This window comes from Salvia splendens, chromosome 1, assembly GCF_004379255.2.
Source record: "Salvia splendens isolate huo1 chromosome 1, SspV2, whole genome shotgun sequence".
Taxonomy (NCBI): domain Eukaryota; kingdom Viridiplantae; phylum Streptophyta; class Magnoliopsida; order Lamiales; family Lamiaceae; genus Salvia; species Salvia splendens.
In genome coordinates, this window is record NC_056032.1 from 3,611,393 (window position 1) to 3,630,009 (window position 18,617).

Genomic DNA, 18,617 nt, shown 5'->3' on the forward strand with positions numbered 1-18,617 from the left:
GAACAAAAATAAGGAATTTTGTCTTAAAAGAGACTTTTTGTATATTATGCGTCCTTTTCCCTCTTAGTAATAGATCTTTTCAATAATATAAAATTCTAAACGGATATAAAATTCTTTATTTTTTTTAAATTCGGTGTGCCACTGTTTGGAATAGTTACATTTATATTGATTTATCAACAACACTTTTTAAGGAATTTTTGCTAGAATCAGTGCTGATTTAATTGAATCATCTTCATATCGTTATTAACTTAGTATAATTTACTACTTCTATATAAAGAAACAAGGTTGTGATTAAATTGAATCAATGCACATTATTGCATTTTTCCCACAATATCGGTAATTATATAAATCAACGCAACATGAATAACCCAATTCAAAGGTCTATTACTAACCGACGCATTGGTAATTGTTTTTTGACTAGTTCAAATTGTTTTATCTTCCAAGAATTACATACTGCTTAAAAACCATTTGGTTATATAGTTAAAAAGGGAAGTAATACTCCATAAATATATCCGTTATCAAAATCATATTATTGCTAATTTTTCGGATTGTTTTTAATGTGTAGATACACGGTATCTGTATGTAAAGCTTTATAGTAGCAAGTGATAGGCTTAAAAAGTTTTATCACCACCGTCCTTTACAGAACTCCTTCACACTGACAAAAAACCAAAGACTGATAATGCTAATGATCCTTCAAAGATAAAGTGAGAGAAAGGAGAGGCAGAGAGAGAGAATAAAGTTGCAGAAGTTGGTGTGAGAGATAGAGAGAGAAGAAAGCAATGGGGTGAATGTGAAATCTTGCGGCTGGGGTGTGATTGTCGTGACAACAGCTGCTGTTCAAGTTTCTTAATTTTGTGAGTTTTGGTTATAAAAATTTGATCTTTGTTTTATTTCGGATCAAGGTTAGTTCAAAAGATTCAATCTTGGAGTTTTCTGAGAGTCCCATTTTCATGAATGGCTTGATACTGTACCCATTTGATTGGATGCTCTGATTTTTTGTTTTTTAGTTAAATGCTTTGTGTTAGTTTTGTTACGGTAATAAATCATGTGTCTTAGTTCAGGAAGTTGTTGATCTGTGTTGTCAGGGATGACTTGTGTCTGTTTACAGTAACGATGAAGCTCATTGCCATGAAAAAGCCATTTTCTTTGTCAAAACATTTCCTCAAATTGAGTTTTGAGTTCAACATATTTTGTTTCTAAAATTGCATATTTTCCTTCTGTGATCAACTGCTTCTTTTCATTGCACTTTATCTTTGTAGCTTCATTGCTTGTTCATGGATATCGGTTGTTTTTTGTGCTCCAAAAGCATATTTTTGTGGATGAAACATCCAAATTTGCAGCCCTTGGTTCTGCATAGGATTTCTTAGAATGTTTTTGCTATTAAGAACTTCACTTCTATTATGGAATTCTCAGTTGTGTTTTGGCATTTGTTCCTGAGGAAGTGGTTTGAAGTTATTGGTGTTATTAGGTATATTATCTTTTCTACTAAAATTTATGATCAATTTCTGATTCACTGGTTGTGGGAAGATCAACGAGTGGGTTGTAAATTATTTTGCTTTATTTGATCTTTATATGAATGAAGTCTACACCTGTAGTTTGCTTTATGCATGTGAGGTCTAAAATTTGTCATATTTAATTCTTTGGCTCAGGATTTCTTCCACAAATTTTGCTTATTGGTCACTATAGTGAACTTCATTTACCAGTTCCTGATCAAGTAGGTAATCCAGATCCCCTTGCTCGTTAAAATTATGCATCTTGGATGTTATACGAAAATTTTGGTTTTTTACAATAAGTCATTTTTGGGATTGCAGAGTCTAACATACAACGAGCAGATTTTTTGAGGCTAAACTAGAGCATTACTTGCTCTCTGCTGCAGTTATGGCAGCCTTATCACGTTCAGAATCGAGGCGGTTATATTCTTGGTGGTGGGATAGCCACAACAGCCCTAAGAACTCTAAATGGCTCCAAGACAATCTAACAGGTACATTTTTTGTTATGCATGTTTGTGAATAATTTTAGTATTCAAGATTACAGCATTTGTGTATGTTTTCATGTAAGTTTCTATATCTGCACGTGAAATGGAGATCATTTTCCCTATATAGTAGCAATGTGATATACATCTTCACTGAAATGATGGTTTTGGTAGCTGTTTTTCTTCTCTTGTGTATCTACTGATCTATGTTTCATGATGTATCAGATATTGATTCCAAAGTCAAATTTATGATCAAGCTACTCGAAGAGGATGCAGACTCGTTTGCAAGAAGGGCCGAAATGTACTACAAAAAACGGCCTGAGTTGATGAAGCTAGTTGAGGAATTCTACAGGGCGTATCGTGCACTGGCTGAAAGGTACAATCACGCGACAGGGGAGCTGCGCCATGCCCATCGGACCCTAGCAAAGGCATTTCCTGACCAAGTACCTGTCGATCTGATCGAAGATTCCCCTTCAAAACCTCCTGGCACACCTGAAACAAGAATAGTCCGTGCATTGTTTGGCACGGACGACATGCATGGGATTAAAGAGGATCAACAAATGGGAGATGAAGAAGATTTTAAATATATTGAGCAAAGCACAACTTTCAATGATCAAGTGCAGAAACTTTCAAATGAGAATCAACATCTCAAAGACGTTGTTGCGAAGGAGACTGGAAGAGCTGGAGAAGCTGAGAGTGAAGTTGAGAACTTGAGACGGGCCCTTGCTGATATCCAAGCTGAAAAGGAGAGTGTTCTCGTCCAGTATCAACAGTGTCTGGCAGAGCTATCCAGTGCCGAGAGGGAGCTAAACAATGCCAAGGATGACTCTGTCGAGCTCAATGAGAGAGCTAGCAGAGCTGAGATAGAAGTCCAGACGCTGAAGGAAGCTCTTGTTCAGTTAGAGGTCGAGAAGAATGCTGGACTCATTAAACACCAGATGTACTTAGAAAAGATAACAAATTTGGAAGAGAATCGCAGGGAACTGGGAGACAAAATCTCTAGATTAGAGCGTGAAAGCAAAGAAGATTATAAACAATGCCTGGAAAAGATATCGATTCTTGAGAATCTGATCACCATTCTTGAGAACGAGGCTCGACTGCTCAAGAAACAAGCTGAGACAGCAGAAAACCAAGTCTCTGAGCTTCAGCGGTCCCTTGCAGATCTCAACAAGGAGAAAGAAGATTCTGCACTGCGCTACAAAAGCTGCTTAGAGACGATTTCCAAGCTCAAGAAGGACTTGGTGAGTGCGAAAGAGGAAGTCAAGCGCCTCAACAATGATGTTTTGATCAGAAATCTGAAGCTTAGGACTGCTGAAGACAAGTCTATCCTGTTGGAGATGTCAAATCTTTCACTGCAAACTGAGGCAGAGAAACTGGAAAAGAAGATTGCTGCCAAGGATGAAGAGCTATCCCGTAAGCAGGAGGAGTTGGAGAACCTCCAAACATGTTTGCAAGATGAACACATACGTCGTGCAAGTGTTGAGGCCACTCTTCAGGACCTGCATTCTCAATCTCGAGATGATCAGAGAGCTCTGAGGCAGGAGCTGGAGAACGTGCTTTGCACTCTCAAGGACTTGGAAGCAAGGAAACTGAGACTTGAAGTAGAGATTTGTCAGGTTCGGGAAGAAAATCAAAGCCTGAGTGAAGCAAAATCATATTCGATGGAGAATATGCAGAAGGAAATCCTTACCTTGAGGGAGATCAAGGAGAGGCTTGAGAAGGAAGTTTCACGCCACACTGTCCTAAGTAATTCTCTCAAGCAGGAGATAACGCGCCTGGAAGAGGAAGTTGAGGGGCTGAATAGGAGATACCAGGCTTTAATCGAACAAGTTGAAGCAGCAGGTCTGAGCCAGAAGTGTGTGGTGAGTTCAATAAAGAGCTTGCAGAATGAGAACTCAATGCTGAGAGAGATAAATGAAGAGGCAAGCGACGAGAGACAAATCCTGTCGGATAAGCTGAAGGGCATGCAAGAACTTCTGGATAAAAAGGTGGTCCTAGAAAGCTCCCTCTCGCGCTTGCAGAGTGAGCTGGAGAGCTCACAAGACACGGTTAAAGCATTGCAAGAATCTTCCTGGTTTCTCCAAGGAGAAAATGCCACATTTGTGTCTGAGAAAGCTTCTCTTCTGTCTCAGTTGAAGGCTATGACGGATAATATGCACAACCTATTGGAGAGAAACGCAGTCCTTGAGAATACCCTCTGCAATGCAAGAGTAGAACTCGAAGGTTTGAGGGAGAAATCCAAGGGATTGGAAGAGATGTGTGATTTGCTTAAGAATGAAAGATCACATCTTTTGGAGGAAAGGAGTAGCTTGGCGAGTAGGTTGGCTAACGTCGAGAGTAGACTGGAAACCTTGGAGAAAAGATATACGGGGCTGGAAGACAAGTGTGTGAGCCTTGAGAGAGAAAAGGAGGCAGTGCATTGTCAAGTCGAAGAATTCAAAATTTCATTGCTTATGGAGAAGCAAGGACGAAGTTCCTCCCAGCTCCAGAGCAATACCAGATTGGCCGGACTTGAAGACCAAATTCGTTTCCTGAAGCAAGAAAATGGCTGGAAGAAGAAGGAATACGAGGAGGAACTCGAGAAATCACTAAAAGCTCAGTTTGAGATATCTATCTTGCACAAATTCATGAAAGACATGGAAGAGAAGAATTGCTCCATCATCATTGAGTGTCAGAAACATGATGAGGCGTCCAAATTGGCTGAGAAATTGATCTCGGAGCTGGAGAATGAGAGCCTCGAGCAACAAGCGGAAGCTGAAGTCTTGTTGGATGAAATCGAGAGGCTGAGATTGAACATATACCAGGTGTTCAGGGCTCTTGAAGCTGACTCTGACTGTCACCCCGAGGAAAAGATTGAGGGTGCTGTCCTCCATATTCTAGGAGCTATCGAAGATATGAAATGTTCCATCTTGAGCCATGAGAATGAAAAGGAGCTGCTCTTGGTCGAGAACTCGGTTCTCCTGACTCTCCTCGAGCAGTTGGAGTCCAAGGGGATGGAATTTGAGTTGCAGAGGAAGACATTGCAACAAGAGTTCAAAACAATGGGCGCTATGGCGACAACTGAAAAGGACAAACTCCAAGAGCTGAACGCGATATTAAAATCCGATGTAAGTGAGAGCCGCCAGCATGCTGCTATGCTTGAAGCTGAATTGGAGAGTCTTATTATTAAACAAGCTGATTTGCATAAATCATATGATGCTTTAGAGGAGGCGTACTTGCAAGTGAATCGAGATAATACAAACTTACTTAACAAGTTTTCTGATCTAAAGGAGGAGAAATATAAGGTAGATCAGCATAGCAATGCTGCTCTACTTGAATGCCTAGCAACAGCTAATGAATCAGTTGTTTTTAGGAGCTTTGTTCATGAGAAGGCTTCACAAGTAAAGTTACTTCTCAGTGATCTGAATAGACAGCATGATATCAATTGTGGCCTTGAAAGAAAGATGTCTGCATTGGTAGAGAAGCTGGAGCTGCAAAACGCAGAAAACGAACTCTTGAAAGATACTGTTCGTGAATTGGAAGGAGAGGTGCAAGGGATGAGAGAGCACAATGTTGAGATGAAGAAGGAGATTCTAAGTGGTAAACATAGTTTGCTTCAAACAGAGGGAAAGCTCCTGGATGCAGAAACGAAGCTTCAAACTGTTGAAAATTTCAACCTACAGTTGTGCAGAACGGTGGATGAGCTGATGACTGATGTCCAAGAGTCAGTGCAGATGAAGGAGACTCTCGAGAAGGACATCACCCGGCTGTTCGAAGCTAATTCAGCCCAGAGGGAGGAAATGGAGAGCCTAAAGGTGATGAAGATGAACTTTGAGAGCGAGCTTTCCCAACTCCGTGAGCAGATGGAAGAGAACACCATTAGAGAACGGGCTTTGTGTTCAGATCTCAAGGAGAAGAGCACCGAGTTTGAACTCTGGGAAGCTGAAGCAACTGCGTTTTATTTTGACTTTCAGATCTCTTCTATCCATGAAGTTCTGTTCAAGAACAAAGTGCAGGAGCTTAGTGGAGTATGCAGGAAACTTAAGAATGAGAATGCTTCAAAAACATCTGAGATGGAGCAAATGAAAGGTCAGATTAGCTCGATGGAGAATGAAATTACTGGGTTGAAATCACAACTATATGCATATTATCCAGTTATAGCTGCTCTAAGAGATGATATAATGCTTCTTGAGCACAATGCACTTCTTCAGATGAAGCTGAAAGCATCCCGTAGACACGAGACAGAGGTATCGAACTCTTTCTCTCTCTCGTTAGTAGATCAATTCATTTATTTTTTTTATAGTTATGAAATTGTGGTGAAAAAATATTGATGCTTGTTAATAATACATTTGCATCTTTCAGATTCTCGAATTCGTTGCAGATGACTCTGAGACAGTTGTTGAAGATTCATCCCTTGTTGGCTTACAGAGCTTGCAGATGAGAGTGAATGGGGTTGGGAAGTTGATGGAAGAGATGAACAAGCCGGCAGCCCTCAGAAGATCAATTTCCAGAAGCAAGCAAGAATCTACATCGGGTGAGCTGGAGCAGGTGAAGTCACGTTGTTTCTCGGGCAGGGACAAGCACGAGCACAGCCGGAGGAAAGGGCCTGGAAGCGAGACAAGCAACACTCCCAAGCTGCAGAAGATAAAAACCAAAGCCTCTGAAACAAAGAATGGAATGCTGATAAAAGACATTCCACTTGATCAAGTCACGAGCGCCTCACTAAAAGCAATCCGCAAGAAAGGCAGTGGGAGGGTAGACGATCAGATGCTTGAGCTGTGGGAAACTTCCGTGGGGAAAAGAGGAGACCTAACAATTGGCGAGTCGCTTAGGAGGTCGTTCAAGACGACTGATAAGGACATAGTGTACGATGATTTTGAGAACGCGAAACGCATGTCTGATCCCCCCTTCACTGATTCTGATGCGGAGAAAGAGCTGGGCGTGGACAAGCGCGAGGTTTCGAGAAGCAGCGGCAGCAGCAGCGAGCTGAACAGAGAAGTGAGTGGCAGGAGAGTCCTTGAGAGGCTCACCTCCGATGCCCAGAAACTCGAGAGCCTTCAGACGACAGTGCAGAACCTAAGAGGCAAGCTGGAGACCAACAGAAAAGGTTATAGGAAGGCCAAGAATGTTGATCTTGAAACAGTTCAAGAACAGCTGCTGGAAGCAGAGGAAACAGTGGTGAATCTAGTGGATTTGAACGGCCGGCTTGTGAGGAGCATCGAGGAATGCCCTTCCCCGGATGGGAAGGCGTCACCACAGAAGAAAGAGGCTGTCAAGACTCGGAGAAGGAAGGTGACAGAGCAGGCGCGAAAGGGGTCTGAAAGGATCGGAAGGCTGCAGCTCGAGCTTCAGAAAATCCAGTACATCCTGCTGAAGGTGGAGGATGAGAAGAACAAATCTAGGAACAAGTTTCTGAAGAGCAAAACCATCATCCTGAGAGACTTCATCTACAATGGAAGACGGAACAGCGGGAGGCGCAAGAAGGGCCCTCTGTGTGGGTGTTTTAGGCCTTCAAGTTCAAGTAGTAGGAGTGGAAGCAGCCCTTAGTTTTTTATTATTCTTTTTTTTTTACCCTTTGGATTGAATAGAAGTTTGCTACATGTATTTTATCTTCTCTTTGATTAGCTGGAGAAGAACTGATCTCCTTATTGTAGATGATGTCTAATGTTTTGAATAAACTGCTTCTGCTATCACATACTATATGTGAGTTGAGTAGGAGAATGTCTATTGTGTTTCATTTTTGTGTTTTTTTGGGCTCTAACTTAATGGCCTTGGATTAAATTAACAATAATTAAGCTATACTTAAATTTAAAGTATATTTACAAGAGTACTTCATCCTAACTTAGTATTCACATGCTATCAAATGGATAATTTGTGAAACTAGTGTCTAAGTATCATTTATCACCAATAGCTCTCTTCTCATTTTCTTGAAGTTGACCTAATTATATTTTTGCCTTCAAATAGTAAAAGGCAACAAAAACAATTCAAATTAGCTACTTGACTGATTCATTACAAGGAATTCATAATTGGCTGCTAGAGGGAAAATCTTTGAAAAGCTTGATCTCTTAAATTATGTAGATAATCTGCACAACAAACACTAATAAAGAAATGGAATAAAACAGAAGCCAGTAATCTTGCAAACATCACTTACCAACACAAAATTTGTACTCCCTCCGTCCCAAATAAGCGAAACACTTCTTTTGGGCATGAGATTTAAGGAGTTATATTTAAATAAGTTAGAGTGGAGAGAGTAAAATACGAGAGAGAGAGAAAAGTAGAGAAGTTGAGAAAGAATAAAGTAAGAGATGATTTTTGCTAAAGAAAATGACTCACTTATAGCGGGACATCCCAAAAAGCAATACGACTCGCTTATCTTGGACGTAGGGAGTATTACAATTAAACCAAATCAATCATATCTTACATGTCACAAATGATTAACAATTTAACATTCCAATAATCACGTTATTGATTGTTCTTTTCTTGTCAAATTATTTATAAAAAACAGTAAAAAAAATTAACAACTCGATCAAGGATAATAGTGGTATGGCGGCGGTGGAGGTGGCGGCGGCGGCGGTGGAGGTGGCGGTGGCGGCGGTGGTGGTGGCGGAGGACTACGCCGTGAACAGCCGAAGGAGCCGCAATCGACGGGGTGTGAATAGAAATCATGACATTCTTGTGAAGAGCGTTGATTAGGTCGATAAGGAATGCAATTTTTGGTATCATCTTTATCCTTGAGCTTCAAGCAAGAGTGATCCTCGCCGCAGAAGTAGTTATCGGAGTAAGTGAAGTTCTCGAGGCGCGGCAGCGAGCAGATGCTCGCCGGAATCTGGCCGGATAGTCTGTTTCCGGCGACGTTGAGCTGCTCGAGGCTCTTCATGTTCCCCATCGACTCCGGCAGGCTCCCGACAAGGTCGTTCTCGCTGACGTCGAATACCGTCAGCTTCGTCAGCATCCCGATCTCCTCCGGCAAGCAGCCGCGGAGGCCGGCGTTCATCAGGATTATCTCGTTGAGCGTCGCCGCCATCTCCCCAATCCCCGCGGGCAGGCACCCCCGGATGTCGTTGTTCGCGATAACCAAGACGGAAACCGTCGAGTTGCCGAGGTTTTTAGGCAGATTGAGCTTGAAGCGGTTGTTGTTTATGAAGAGCGCGTCGAGTTTTAGATCGAATAGGTCGTCGGGGACGTCGCCGGAGAATTGATTGTACCGGATGTCGAGGAATTTGAGCTCCGGGAGGCAGAGGACGACCGCCGGAAAGTCGCCGGAAAATAAGTTGTTGCTGACGTCGAGCTCGAAGAGGAGGCGGAGGTGGCGGAAGGAGGCGGGGAGGGTGCCCGTGAACCGGTTGGAGTTGAGGTGGAAGAGCGCGAGGTCGGTTAGTAGGCCGAGCTCCTCGGGGAGTGTGCCGGAGAGTCGGGCGTGGTTGAGGTCTATGCCGGCGACGGTGGTGGTGTGGGGGTCGTCGGGGGCGGGGGCGCAGTAGACGCCGGTGTAGGTGCAGACGTCGTGGCCGTGCCACGTGGCGGTGATGTTTTTGGGGTCATCGGTGATGGTGTGCTTCCAAGCTTGGAGGGCTATCAAGGCATTGGAGAGTCTAGGGTTTGGGAAGTAGGGTTTTTGTTGGTGAGATGGATTAGTGATGCAGAGGATTAGTGTGAGGATGATTAGTAGTAATGGTGATGGGATTTTCATTGTTGTTTTTTGGTTGTGATGATTTTGGAGAGTTGAGATTGTGAGGAGTTTATATAGTAGTGTGTTGTTCAAGATTAGATGATTAAATTAGGTTTGCAAATGAATCAAACATATCTTAGTTTCCTAGTATAAAATTTGTAGTGTATGTTTGTGATGGAAATTGTGGTTTAACTATTTTTAAAATCATCTGTTGTTGGTGATTTTTGTAATAGTAGCTCATCTTTTAGCAAATTGAATGTTTTGTACTACTTCTAATTTAGAAATAATTAATGGGAATATGTAGCTAGTGGATTAAAATAGTATATGCTTGACTTCATCAGAAGGTGATGAGAAAGAAGGGATAGTTGTTTTGGAAGTTATTACGTAGATTATTTAATTAATAATGGGTGTTAGCAATATTGAAAAGGCAAAAATCGGATGAAGATTGGATTATGATTTCACCAGAAACACGATGTTTAGTTTCGGTGGCTATTAATTAGTTACTTAATTAGTAAATTGATTTGTGATTTTGGAGCTTTTTAATTACGTTAAAATCGAAACGAAACAATTTTTGGACGACTTGTTCTAACAATGGTCTCTCACTAGATGCCAAAGAAGCCAAAAATGTATATGCAGGAATCTTATTACTATGTTCTTCCAACACCTACATTATGTCTCACGTGTTACACTGTCAAATTTATTTTTTGAAATTGAACTAATATTACCCCATAAAACAACCTAGTTGGGTAACCAAAATCCTGATTGATAATTAAAAAACTTAAGCTAAATCACACTAAAATGAAATTAGAAGTGAGAAACTGCCGTGTATGATTACAAAAAACGAGAGGATATCAAATACAAAAAAATGTGGTTTGAAATATAGTAATTCACTATAGATCAACATGACATTTTTCGTTTAATATTTTAATTACATGAATATATATGAATAAGATAAAACACCGTCGTGTAGTCGAAACTTAAAAATGTCTTTGGGTTAAAAATACCCAAGTAGCTAATTTGTACAATTTATAATTACATGTGTGATAAATGATAAGTACAGGCTTCATGCCTTCACCTAGAATAATATGTTAGTTGAGAATTTTAATGTTGCCATAAATAATCAAGCAATGAAGTTTGGTTTCTCTCTATTATTATATACTACTATTTAAACATATCCTAATTTCTTGCCTTCATCGACAAAGAAAAAATTGTCGTTGTATTTTTATGTTATGATTAATGAGAAGCTTACTCATATGTTTACTATGTAACTTTTAGTTTTTATTATTTCTACATTAAATATATAAGTACAATAAGTAAAACCTGAATGTAAAAATGTTAAATCTACTAATTGCTCATTTGATAAAAAACCTTTTGGAAGACTTGAACAAAGTCTATAAAAAATAATATAAAATGTAATAGAAATAATGTTAGTAGATTATGGGATCACTAGTAGTGTTTTAGTTTGTTAAAATAAAAGGTGTACATAATTTTAAGTGACATACTAAAATGGATATAGTTGTTAGTAGTTTTAAATGACTGAGGTCGTACATGGTTATGATGTAAATATATTACCAAATAGTACTATAAAATTAACCGATTGAGATCGCTATTTTTCATGTATAATTGGTAAATTATTATGCAACTGATCATGCACTAAAACTATTGGACTTTATAAATGTTAAAATTTTAAATAATGGAAGATCATTTTGTTGAAGTGTTGGGTTGATCAAGTCACTGCAGAAGTAAATTTCATTGGCTCAAATGGCTTCACCAACTATCAGTATATATAATTTACGTTTGCAGTCAATAATATGAAATCCATATTTGATTTCAAATTGTTCTAGAAAATTGAACTTTGTCGAGTTATATTTTCTTTAATAGTTAGTCGTTGGATGTGAATTTGTGAATATAAATTTGATACATTGATAGGGATTGCAGAAGACAATAGAAATGGTCGTGTTGAAACTTGAAGACAGCCTGGCAAGTGAATTTCATAGCTGGAAAGAGTCAATTTACCATGATCAAAATAGCATGCTCAAATTGGTTTTGTATGTATTTAATTGTGTTAACTATAATTTTGCTCTTGTGACCCTAAAAACATGTTTATTTTAAGCCCACTTGCATGTGGAAACTTGTCGAAGTCAATCTTGTGGAGTTAGGTTGGAATATTTCAAGAAAAGCTACAAAAGAAAATGAAATGCATAATAAAATAAGGATGGTATGGTATGTGTAATTATATAAGAAGATTATGAGAAATTAAATTTATTATGATCCATATAAGAAACTACAAATACAACTTGAGTTATAATCTAATTTCTTCACTCGTGTTGCACCATTTTCTACATGCATGAACAACAAAATTTTATATAAAACATACATGCATATTTACAAGAAAAAATTTGGCATCTTATGAAACAATAAATAAAAACTGGCTCGTGTATAAAAATGTTATTATAGTACTCCATAAAAGAGTAGTCAATTTCATTGCAGAAAGGCTTCAAATTTATTTTAAGACACTTCATCATTTTAATGCAGCAAACTGTCCATGTTAAACTGAGGAAATGCCAAGCACACCAGAAACACAAAATCGTAATTATGACCACTGTTTGATGAGTTAATTATATTAATTGGAAATTACTATATGCATTATGCAATGTATATATTATCTATCACAAAAAATAATAAAAATGCAGTTGATGAATTAAAACTTGAAAGTCAACTGCGACATTAGCGATATAGAAAATAATATCTAATTAATATTCAAATGATTTCATCAGCAGATGCACTAATTATATAAAGGTGGACTAATTAAATGCTTGGATAGTTTTGATTGCTAATGAGACGATTTTTTTGTTTATAAGTTACTCCATAGCTAATTAATTTAAAGATATCTATAATTCAATCAATAGAGTTGTTTTATTTGGTACAAAGGCATGGGCAGCGTCCGGAAAGAGAAACTAACGAACATAAGAAACACATACCCTATCATGAAGCAACCAATTACTAACACTCACCGGCGGATTTTCTAAAATATGAACTCCTCTAGGAAAGTTATATGCATAATGCGATAAAAAATCAGCTGCTAAGTTACTTTGTCGGTGCACATGACAAACCACAACAAACTCGAAATTAAGGAGTAGGTCACATACCTTCTGCACTATGGAGCAACAACTGACAGAGCTATCAAAACATTCTACAATCATAAACGATTCCAACAAGGCTATCACTCTCTACTTTTAGCTTCTGAATTCCTCATGACTTTGCCAACTGTAATCCACCATATCAAAACATTCTGCAATCATAAACGATTCCAACAAGGCTATCACTCTCTACTTTTAGCTTCTGAATTCCTCATGACTTTGCCAACCGTAATCCACCAAACTTTTGTTGGCAAAATGGAACACATTCCAATATTATTGACAACAAACCCAAACTTTCACTGTAATGTAACAAAAACATTAGCATATACGTACATAAAGAAAACATGGTCTTCACAGCTTAATTTATATACTATTTGCAACATATACAACATTATTATTATTATTATTATTATTATTATTATTATTATTATTATTATTATTATTATTATTATTATTATTATTATTATTATTATTATTATTATTATTATTATTATTATTATTTCTCCGTCCCATTTTATGTATTGCATTCATATTAAGATAATAATCCATTGAAATAAACATCCAAGATAAGATGGCCTATTAAAATGGTAGTATGATTGAAGTACATAAATCATTAGCGGACTCAAGCCTCTTCCCAGCTAAATAAATTTATTTTGTTATTCATATAATACCGTCGAATTTTTAATACATTACTTAAATTGTTGTAAAAAAAATTCATATCATCATTACAAATCATAAACAAATTATTATATCAAAATTTTGAAATAAAAATTTAGAATATACTACTAAATCAAATTTATTAGTCGGCGAAAGCATATACGCTTGCAATGGAGTTAATTGGTTGTTGAACGAACCTAACCAAAATGTAATGTGTGAAATTCTTATTGGCAACTTTTTTATTTATATTTAGATAAAAATGGCAGGTTTAACTTAGTAGGGAGTAGATTGAGAAAATCTCTAGTACATGGTCACTTTTATAATTGCACAATCTCACAATAGTAAATGTTCATAGTTGATATTCTCTCCGTTTCATTAGTGTTGGAACATTTCTTTTTCATCTTTGAAAAAAATATATTTAAAGTGAAAAGTGAGTAAAGTAAGAGAGAGAATAATGTAACGGAGGGAGTACACTCATTTTTATGATAAACTCTTTTGACAATGATTAAATTATTTTCCTCTTTATAAGGAGTATATATAATGCTAAAATTTATTATCTAGTTTTAGCATGATGAATTTAAAATTTGGGATAGTTATATGTTCATTAATTCAGGAATATGGAAAAATTGATCCTTTTTTTGTCACTTTTGAGTATTATTGTTGAAAACATAAGAGGATAATATTTTGAGATTTCGTTTGCATTTAAGCGCCACGCTTTTTGCTATAATTTGACGATTTATATGATAGTTGACGTTTTTACCGTGCCAAAAATTTAATAGTATAGCAAAATAAATGAAGAAATCATAAATCTCAGAAACCCTAACCAAAAATCATACCATCAGTTCATAAAAAGAAACAGAATCAATCGGTATTGAATCGTGAAGGCAGACGAAAAATGGGAGAATCTGGAGGAAATACTGCAGCAGAGATTTCACTGAAAGATCAGGGCAATGAGTTCTTCAAAGCAGGGAACTATCTCAAAGCGGCAGCTCTCTACACTCAGGCTATTAAGAAGGATCCATCTAATCCAACTCTTTACAGGTTTTTATTGCAAAAATCCATTCTTTTTTCGGTGTTTGTATAGTGAATGATTGGCTCAAGCGATCTGTTTTGCTTTCGAGGTTTATTATTCAAGTGTTAATTTGTCAACATATGCCGCAGCACTTCGCGTTTGATTTTTGTTAGTATCATTTTTCACGTGTTGGGTAAGTTTAGCTAGTTGGTGGTTTTCAAGCTTGCATTGTTAGTATTGAAAGTATAGTGCCTTTTAGCTATTAATTTTCATCAAGATTATATCTAGTGAGTTCCTTTTAGCTATTGAAATGATTTGGTATATTCATTTGTTCTGTTGGAGCTTCTGTTACAATACAAGCTTCTAAGTTCTAACTAGAATGTACCTCGGTTATACTGAGTTTGCTTCAAACAATGTAGCTGAGTTCAAATGGATTTAATCAATTCCGATAAGTTTTGTACATGGATGATTGGCATCTTGTCTTTTTCAGAAGGGGCATAAAATGTGAAAGCACATTGTAAATCCTACTGAAAGATAAACCAGACACCATCCCCAAGAAGTAAATAATGATACTTTTCCAATGAAACATAAAGAAAAAAGACAATTTCCACACTCTCTGAGACAATATAGGTAGCTTTTGGAAGATTAAGGATTTAGATTTGTTCTATCGTAACCTGCCATCTCTATCCATTTTCCGGTGTTGTTCTTAGCTGTAGAATTTAGTTCATGCCAATGCTTATTTGGTTCATGGAGAGTATACTATGTTATGTATTTTCTTGAGGTCTGAACTGTTTTCAACAACTTTCACTGTGTTTCTTACCAGCAATCGTGCTGCTGCGTTTCTGCATTTGGTAAAACTTAACAAAGCTCTAGTTGATGCAGAAATGACAATCAGTTTAAAACCAGATTGGGAAAAGGTGCCTTTTCTATATACTCATGACTAGATACTTATAAATTCCATGCTCCAAGATTTTATGCTCTAAATATTGCTGGTTACATCTGCAGGGTTATTTCAGGAAGGGATGTGTTTTAGAGGCTTTGGAACGATACGATGATGTACATGGCCTATTTTGCATGCACATAATTTTGGTAAGACAGATTGGTAATATTGAATTATCTGTTAATGTGCAGGCTTTAGCTGCTTTCCAAGTTGCATTGAAGTACAACACGCAAAGTTCTGAGGTGTCCAAAAAAATCAAGAGGCTTACGCAATTGGCAAGCGATAAAAGACGAGCTGCAGAAGTGGAAGCTACAAGATCAAATGTTGATATGAAAAAACATTTGGATTCTCTGAAAACCGAGCTAGTAAGTTTGCATTTTCTGTATCTGTGATTCGAAATATCTCAGAGCAACACATATTTTGAAGCTCTCTCTGTTGCCAGGGATATTCACATCTGTCATTATATTTGTTCTTGTGAATCATGAAATGCTATATTAGTATGTTATCATCAACCTTCCATTATTCTTCATTCCATCTACTGGGATCACAATGAAGGTACCTATGTCTTCAGTGTAGGATTGGCAACTTAATTATGCCCCTCAAATGTTCAGATTCTTTTGGGTGATGGTTTGATTACCATAAGGTGCACGACTGCCTTACAAGAGTCACTAAATATATATGTATTTTTATCAGTCTGGAAAGTATGGAGATGAAGATTCTTGGAAAGAAATCTTCTCATTTGTTGTTGAAACATTGGAGACTGCAGTAAAATCATGGCATCAAAATTCGACCCTGGATCCAAGAACCTATTTCCTGATTGACAAGGATAAAACGGACACTGAAAAATATGCTCCGATGGTTAATATTGATAAGGTATTTTACCCTCTCCCATAAAATAACTGCAGCAATTCTCATTTTTCAATACTCGATAGTTATGAGTAATATGTACACTTCACCTTCTGTGCCAGGCATTTGAATCTCCACACACGCACAACAATTGTTTCTCATTCCTCAGGCAGTATGCAGAAGATTCTCTCTCAAAAGCTGCTTGCTTGGTTGTGCCCAAAAATATAATATCTTATCCTCAGGTAATGGCAAACTTTCCTAGTCCAGCTGCTTGTTGCACCTTAATTGCCAAAACGGCAGATATGTTTCTGTGTTTTTGTGATAATCTATCTGCTTGATTTGAACGAGTGGAAGTCTTTGAAATATTCAGCATCTAGTAGGAACTTTTCACCTCTCTGTAGTCTTGAGCTTGGCAAGTTTAAAAAACCAAATTCAGTCACTTTCCAGTGAAAGCTTTTGAAGATCCTCATTTTCTTAAGTATTACGCATGAGGTGTTTGTTTCCAGGGATCCTTAGTCTTCACTGGTTCATATTTGCTTGAATGCTGTTTTTTTCTTGTGTTGACCAGGAATAAAAAGTGCTCCCAAAAAAAGATGCATTGGAGATTATAGTGCAATTTAATTATGTGTCTGATCAGTTCCTTACCAGTTAAATTGAATCAATTGATCAATAGTGGTTTCAGTCTGGTACTTCAGTTGTTGGGGTAGTTGGCCTCAGACTTCCTTCTAGTATTGAGTTAGGAAATATGGTTTATGATCTGATTTTTGTTATCTTGCAATGTACACACTCAGAAATAGTATAAAATATCTGTTACTCCATGTATTGGACATGTAGGTATGGAAAGGCCAAGGATCAAGAAAATGGAAGCATGGGCAGAGTGACGGTTTCTTTTTCCAATTTGAATCACCACTAGTTCAGAAAATATGGTTTATCCCCTGTTCTAGTGAGAAGGGTCAAACCTTGTGCAGGTACTCTCCACTACACAATATCCATGATCCCATATATGTTCCCTGAATCTCAATCAGTATCAGGCGCACGTGCTAACACCTCAAAATGCATAATATATGACTATCCATATTTTCATGCATAATATATGACTATCCATATTTTCATGCATAATATATGACTATCCATATTTTCATGCATAATATATGACTATCCTTATTTTCATGCATTTATGCTTTACACATACACCTAGTAGTTGCAGCCAATGAAACGATCCTTTTTTCATTCATGATATTTTTCTTGGTTAATTAGTGGTCCACTGCACAGTACACAATCAACATCTATCCTAAAAAGTTTCACTTTTGAGGTTGTGAAACCTGAATTTGTATGATCGAGATGAAGTTGAACTATTAGAAAAACACACTGTCTTATCCTTATATGTTGCATTATCTAGCAGTTCACCTTTATACTTGAGAAACTTGAGCTATTTTGTATATGAAACCATTGTGATCGATCCTATATTTCTCCAGGGACCCTGTGACTTTAGACATTGGTTTGCATGAAATTTTCCCTCGTTTGTTCAAGCAAGCATAGACTTATTCTGCCATGTGGATGAAGATTCATCTGAGGAAACACATGCCGAAAACATAGAGCCTCTTGTTGGATGGAATTGTATCATGAGATGTGATGGTGCATGTTGTCAGTTTCTTGGGTTTACCAAAATTATATCTAAGAAGCATCCGAATTGAGGTGTTTTTTTATTGGGTGAGGTGAGATTTCTGTATCACTGGGTATGATTGCACCAGTTGAGGTCTTGGTTGTAGAAGAAACAGATTCCATACTGTTGGTATTGTCGCTTGTATGATTCTATTGTTTTATTTGATAATGTTGGCTGACATTGAAGTTTTCCCTTATTGGATTAGTTTTCTTGTTCCTACTTCTGAGTTGTTTATATAATAATCTCTCCGCAGTAGATAGAATAGTACAGTACCTGATATGGTCATCATTTTTGACATTACCTACACATATGTAATATCAGCAGCTGTCACTGATTGTTGGGACATCATGTTCGAGATCAATTCCATGGTATGATGTTGGTGCTTTGTTATCTGAAGATGGGCTGTATAGAATGTGCATGAAAACTATTGAGTCTCCTAAGTTATGCATGAAAACTCTTGGGTCTTCTCCTCTGAAGTCTGAACTTCAAATATTTTGATTTCTAGCTAATAAATGATAAATGCAGATGATGGGCTATCTTATTTTCAGTAGAAATTATGATGTTACCACCCCCCGTATGGTTCTCATTGGCTCATGATATTCCCTAGTTCAAATAATTGATCCATGCAATGCATATGCTTCTGCAAAGAATGATAATTGTCCAACCGTGATATGAAACATAAGTAGTCATGTCTGAGCAGATCTTGATTGGGTGTGTATTAGGCTTGTGGACTGGTATG

The 18,617-nt window shown here is 37.5% G+C and overlaps 3 protein-coding genes across 8 annotated transcripts; 2 read left to right on the plus strand and 1 right to left on the minus strand.

Annotated features, from left to right (window-relative positions):
- Positions 1-558: 558 nt before the first annotated feature.
- LOC121808809 (protein NETWORKED 1A-like) lies at positions 559-7,688 on the plus strand. 6 transcript variants are annotated; one of them, XM_042209395.1, is made up of 5 exons: positions 559-902; positions 1,650-1,718; positions 1,812-1,981; positions 2,198-6,198; positions 6,314-7,688. In XM_042209395.1, exons 3-5 carry the CDS (start codon positions 1,879-1,881, stop codon positions 7,496-7,498), a joined length of 5,289 nt encoding a protein of 1,762 aa, XP_042065329.1. In that variant the 5' UTR covers positions 559-902; positions 1,650-1,718; positions 1,812-1,878; the 3' UTR covers positions 7,499-7,688. The 6 variants fall into 6 exon arrangements, with proteins under 6 accessions (XP_042065329.1, XP_042065339.1, XP_042065320.1 ...); XM_042209405.1 differs by having other exon boundaries at positions 1,650-1,714; XM_042209386.1 differs by having other exon boundaries at positions 559-854.
- A 572-nt stretch (positions 7,689-8,260) lies between these two features.
- LOC121801061 (leucine-rich repeat extensin-like protein 6) lies at positions 8,261-9,704 on the minus strand. The gene has a single exon (XM_042200530.1). The coding sequence runs from the start codon at positions 9,639-9,641 to the stop codon at positions 8,478-8,480; it is 1,164 nt and encodes a 387-aa protein (XP_042056464.1). The 5' UTR covers positions 9,642-9,704; the 3' UTR covers positions 8,261-8,477.
- A 4,500-nt stretch (positions 9,705-14,204) lies between these two features.
- LOC121808842 (serine/threonine-protein phosphatase 5-like) lies at positions 14,205-18,097 on the plus strand. The gene is made up of 8 exons (XM_042209416.1): positions 14,205-14,458; positions 15,253-15,346; positions 15,435-15,485; positions 15,561-15,734; positions 16,063-16,242; positions 16,338-16,457; positions 17,050-17,183; positions 17,691-18,097. Exons 1-8 carry the CDS (start codon positions 14,313-14,315, stop codon positions 17,752-17,754), a joined length of 963 nt encoding a protein of 320 aa, XP_042065350.1. The 5' UTR covers positions 14,205-14,312; the 3' UTR covers positions 17,755-18,097.
- Positions 18,098-18,617: the final 520 nt, after the last annotated feature.

What these genes read in the sequence shown, in the direction of transcription:
- LOC121808809 (XM_042209395.1), top strand. Translation starts at nt 1,879, where the DNA reads ATGGCAGCCTTATCACGTTCAGAATCGAGGCGGTTATATTCTTGGTGG. An exon ending in GCTCCAAGACAATCTAACAG is followed by an intron (nt 1,982 to 2,197) that starts GTACATTTTTTG and finishes ATGATGTATCAG; the next exon opens with ATATTGATTCCAAAGTCAAA. An exon ending in CCCGTAGACACGAGACAGAG is followed by an intron (nt 6,199 to 6,313) that starts GTATCGAACTCT and finishes TGCATCTTTCAG; the next exon opens with ATTCTCGAATTCGTTGCAGA.
- LOC121801061 (XM_042200530.1), bottom strand. Translation starts at nt 9,641, where the DNA reads ATGAAAATCCCATCACCATTACTACTAATCATCCTCACACTAATCCTC.
- LOC121808842 (XM_042209416.1), top strand. Translation starts at nt 14,313, where the DNA reads ATGGGAGAATCTGGAGGAAATACTGCAGCAGAGATTTCACTGAAAGAT. An exon ending in ATTCTCTGAAAACCGAGCTA is followed by an intron (nt 15,735 to 16,062) that starts GTAAGTTTGCAT and finishes TATTTTTATCAG; the next exon opens with TCTGGAAAGTATGGAGATGA. An exon ending in ATATAATATCTTATCCTCAG is followed by an intron (nt 16,458 to 17,049) that starts GTAATGGCAAAC and finishes TTGGACATGTAG; the next exon opens with GTATGGAAAGGCCAAGGATC.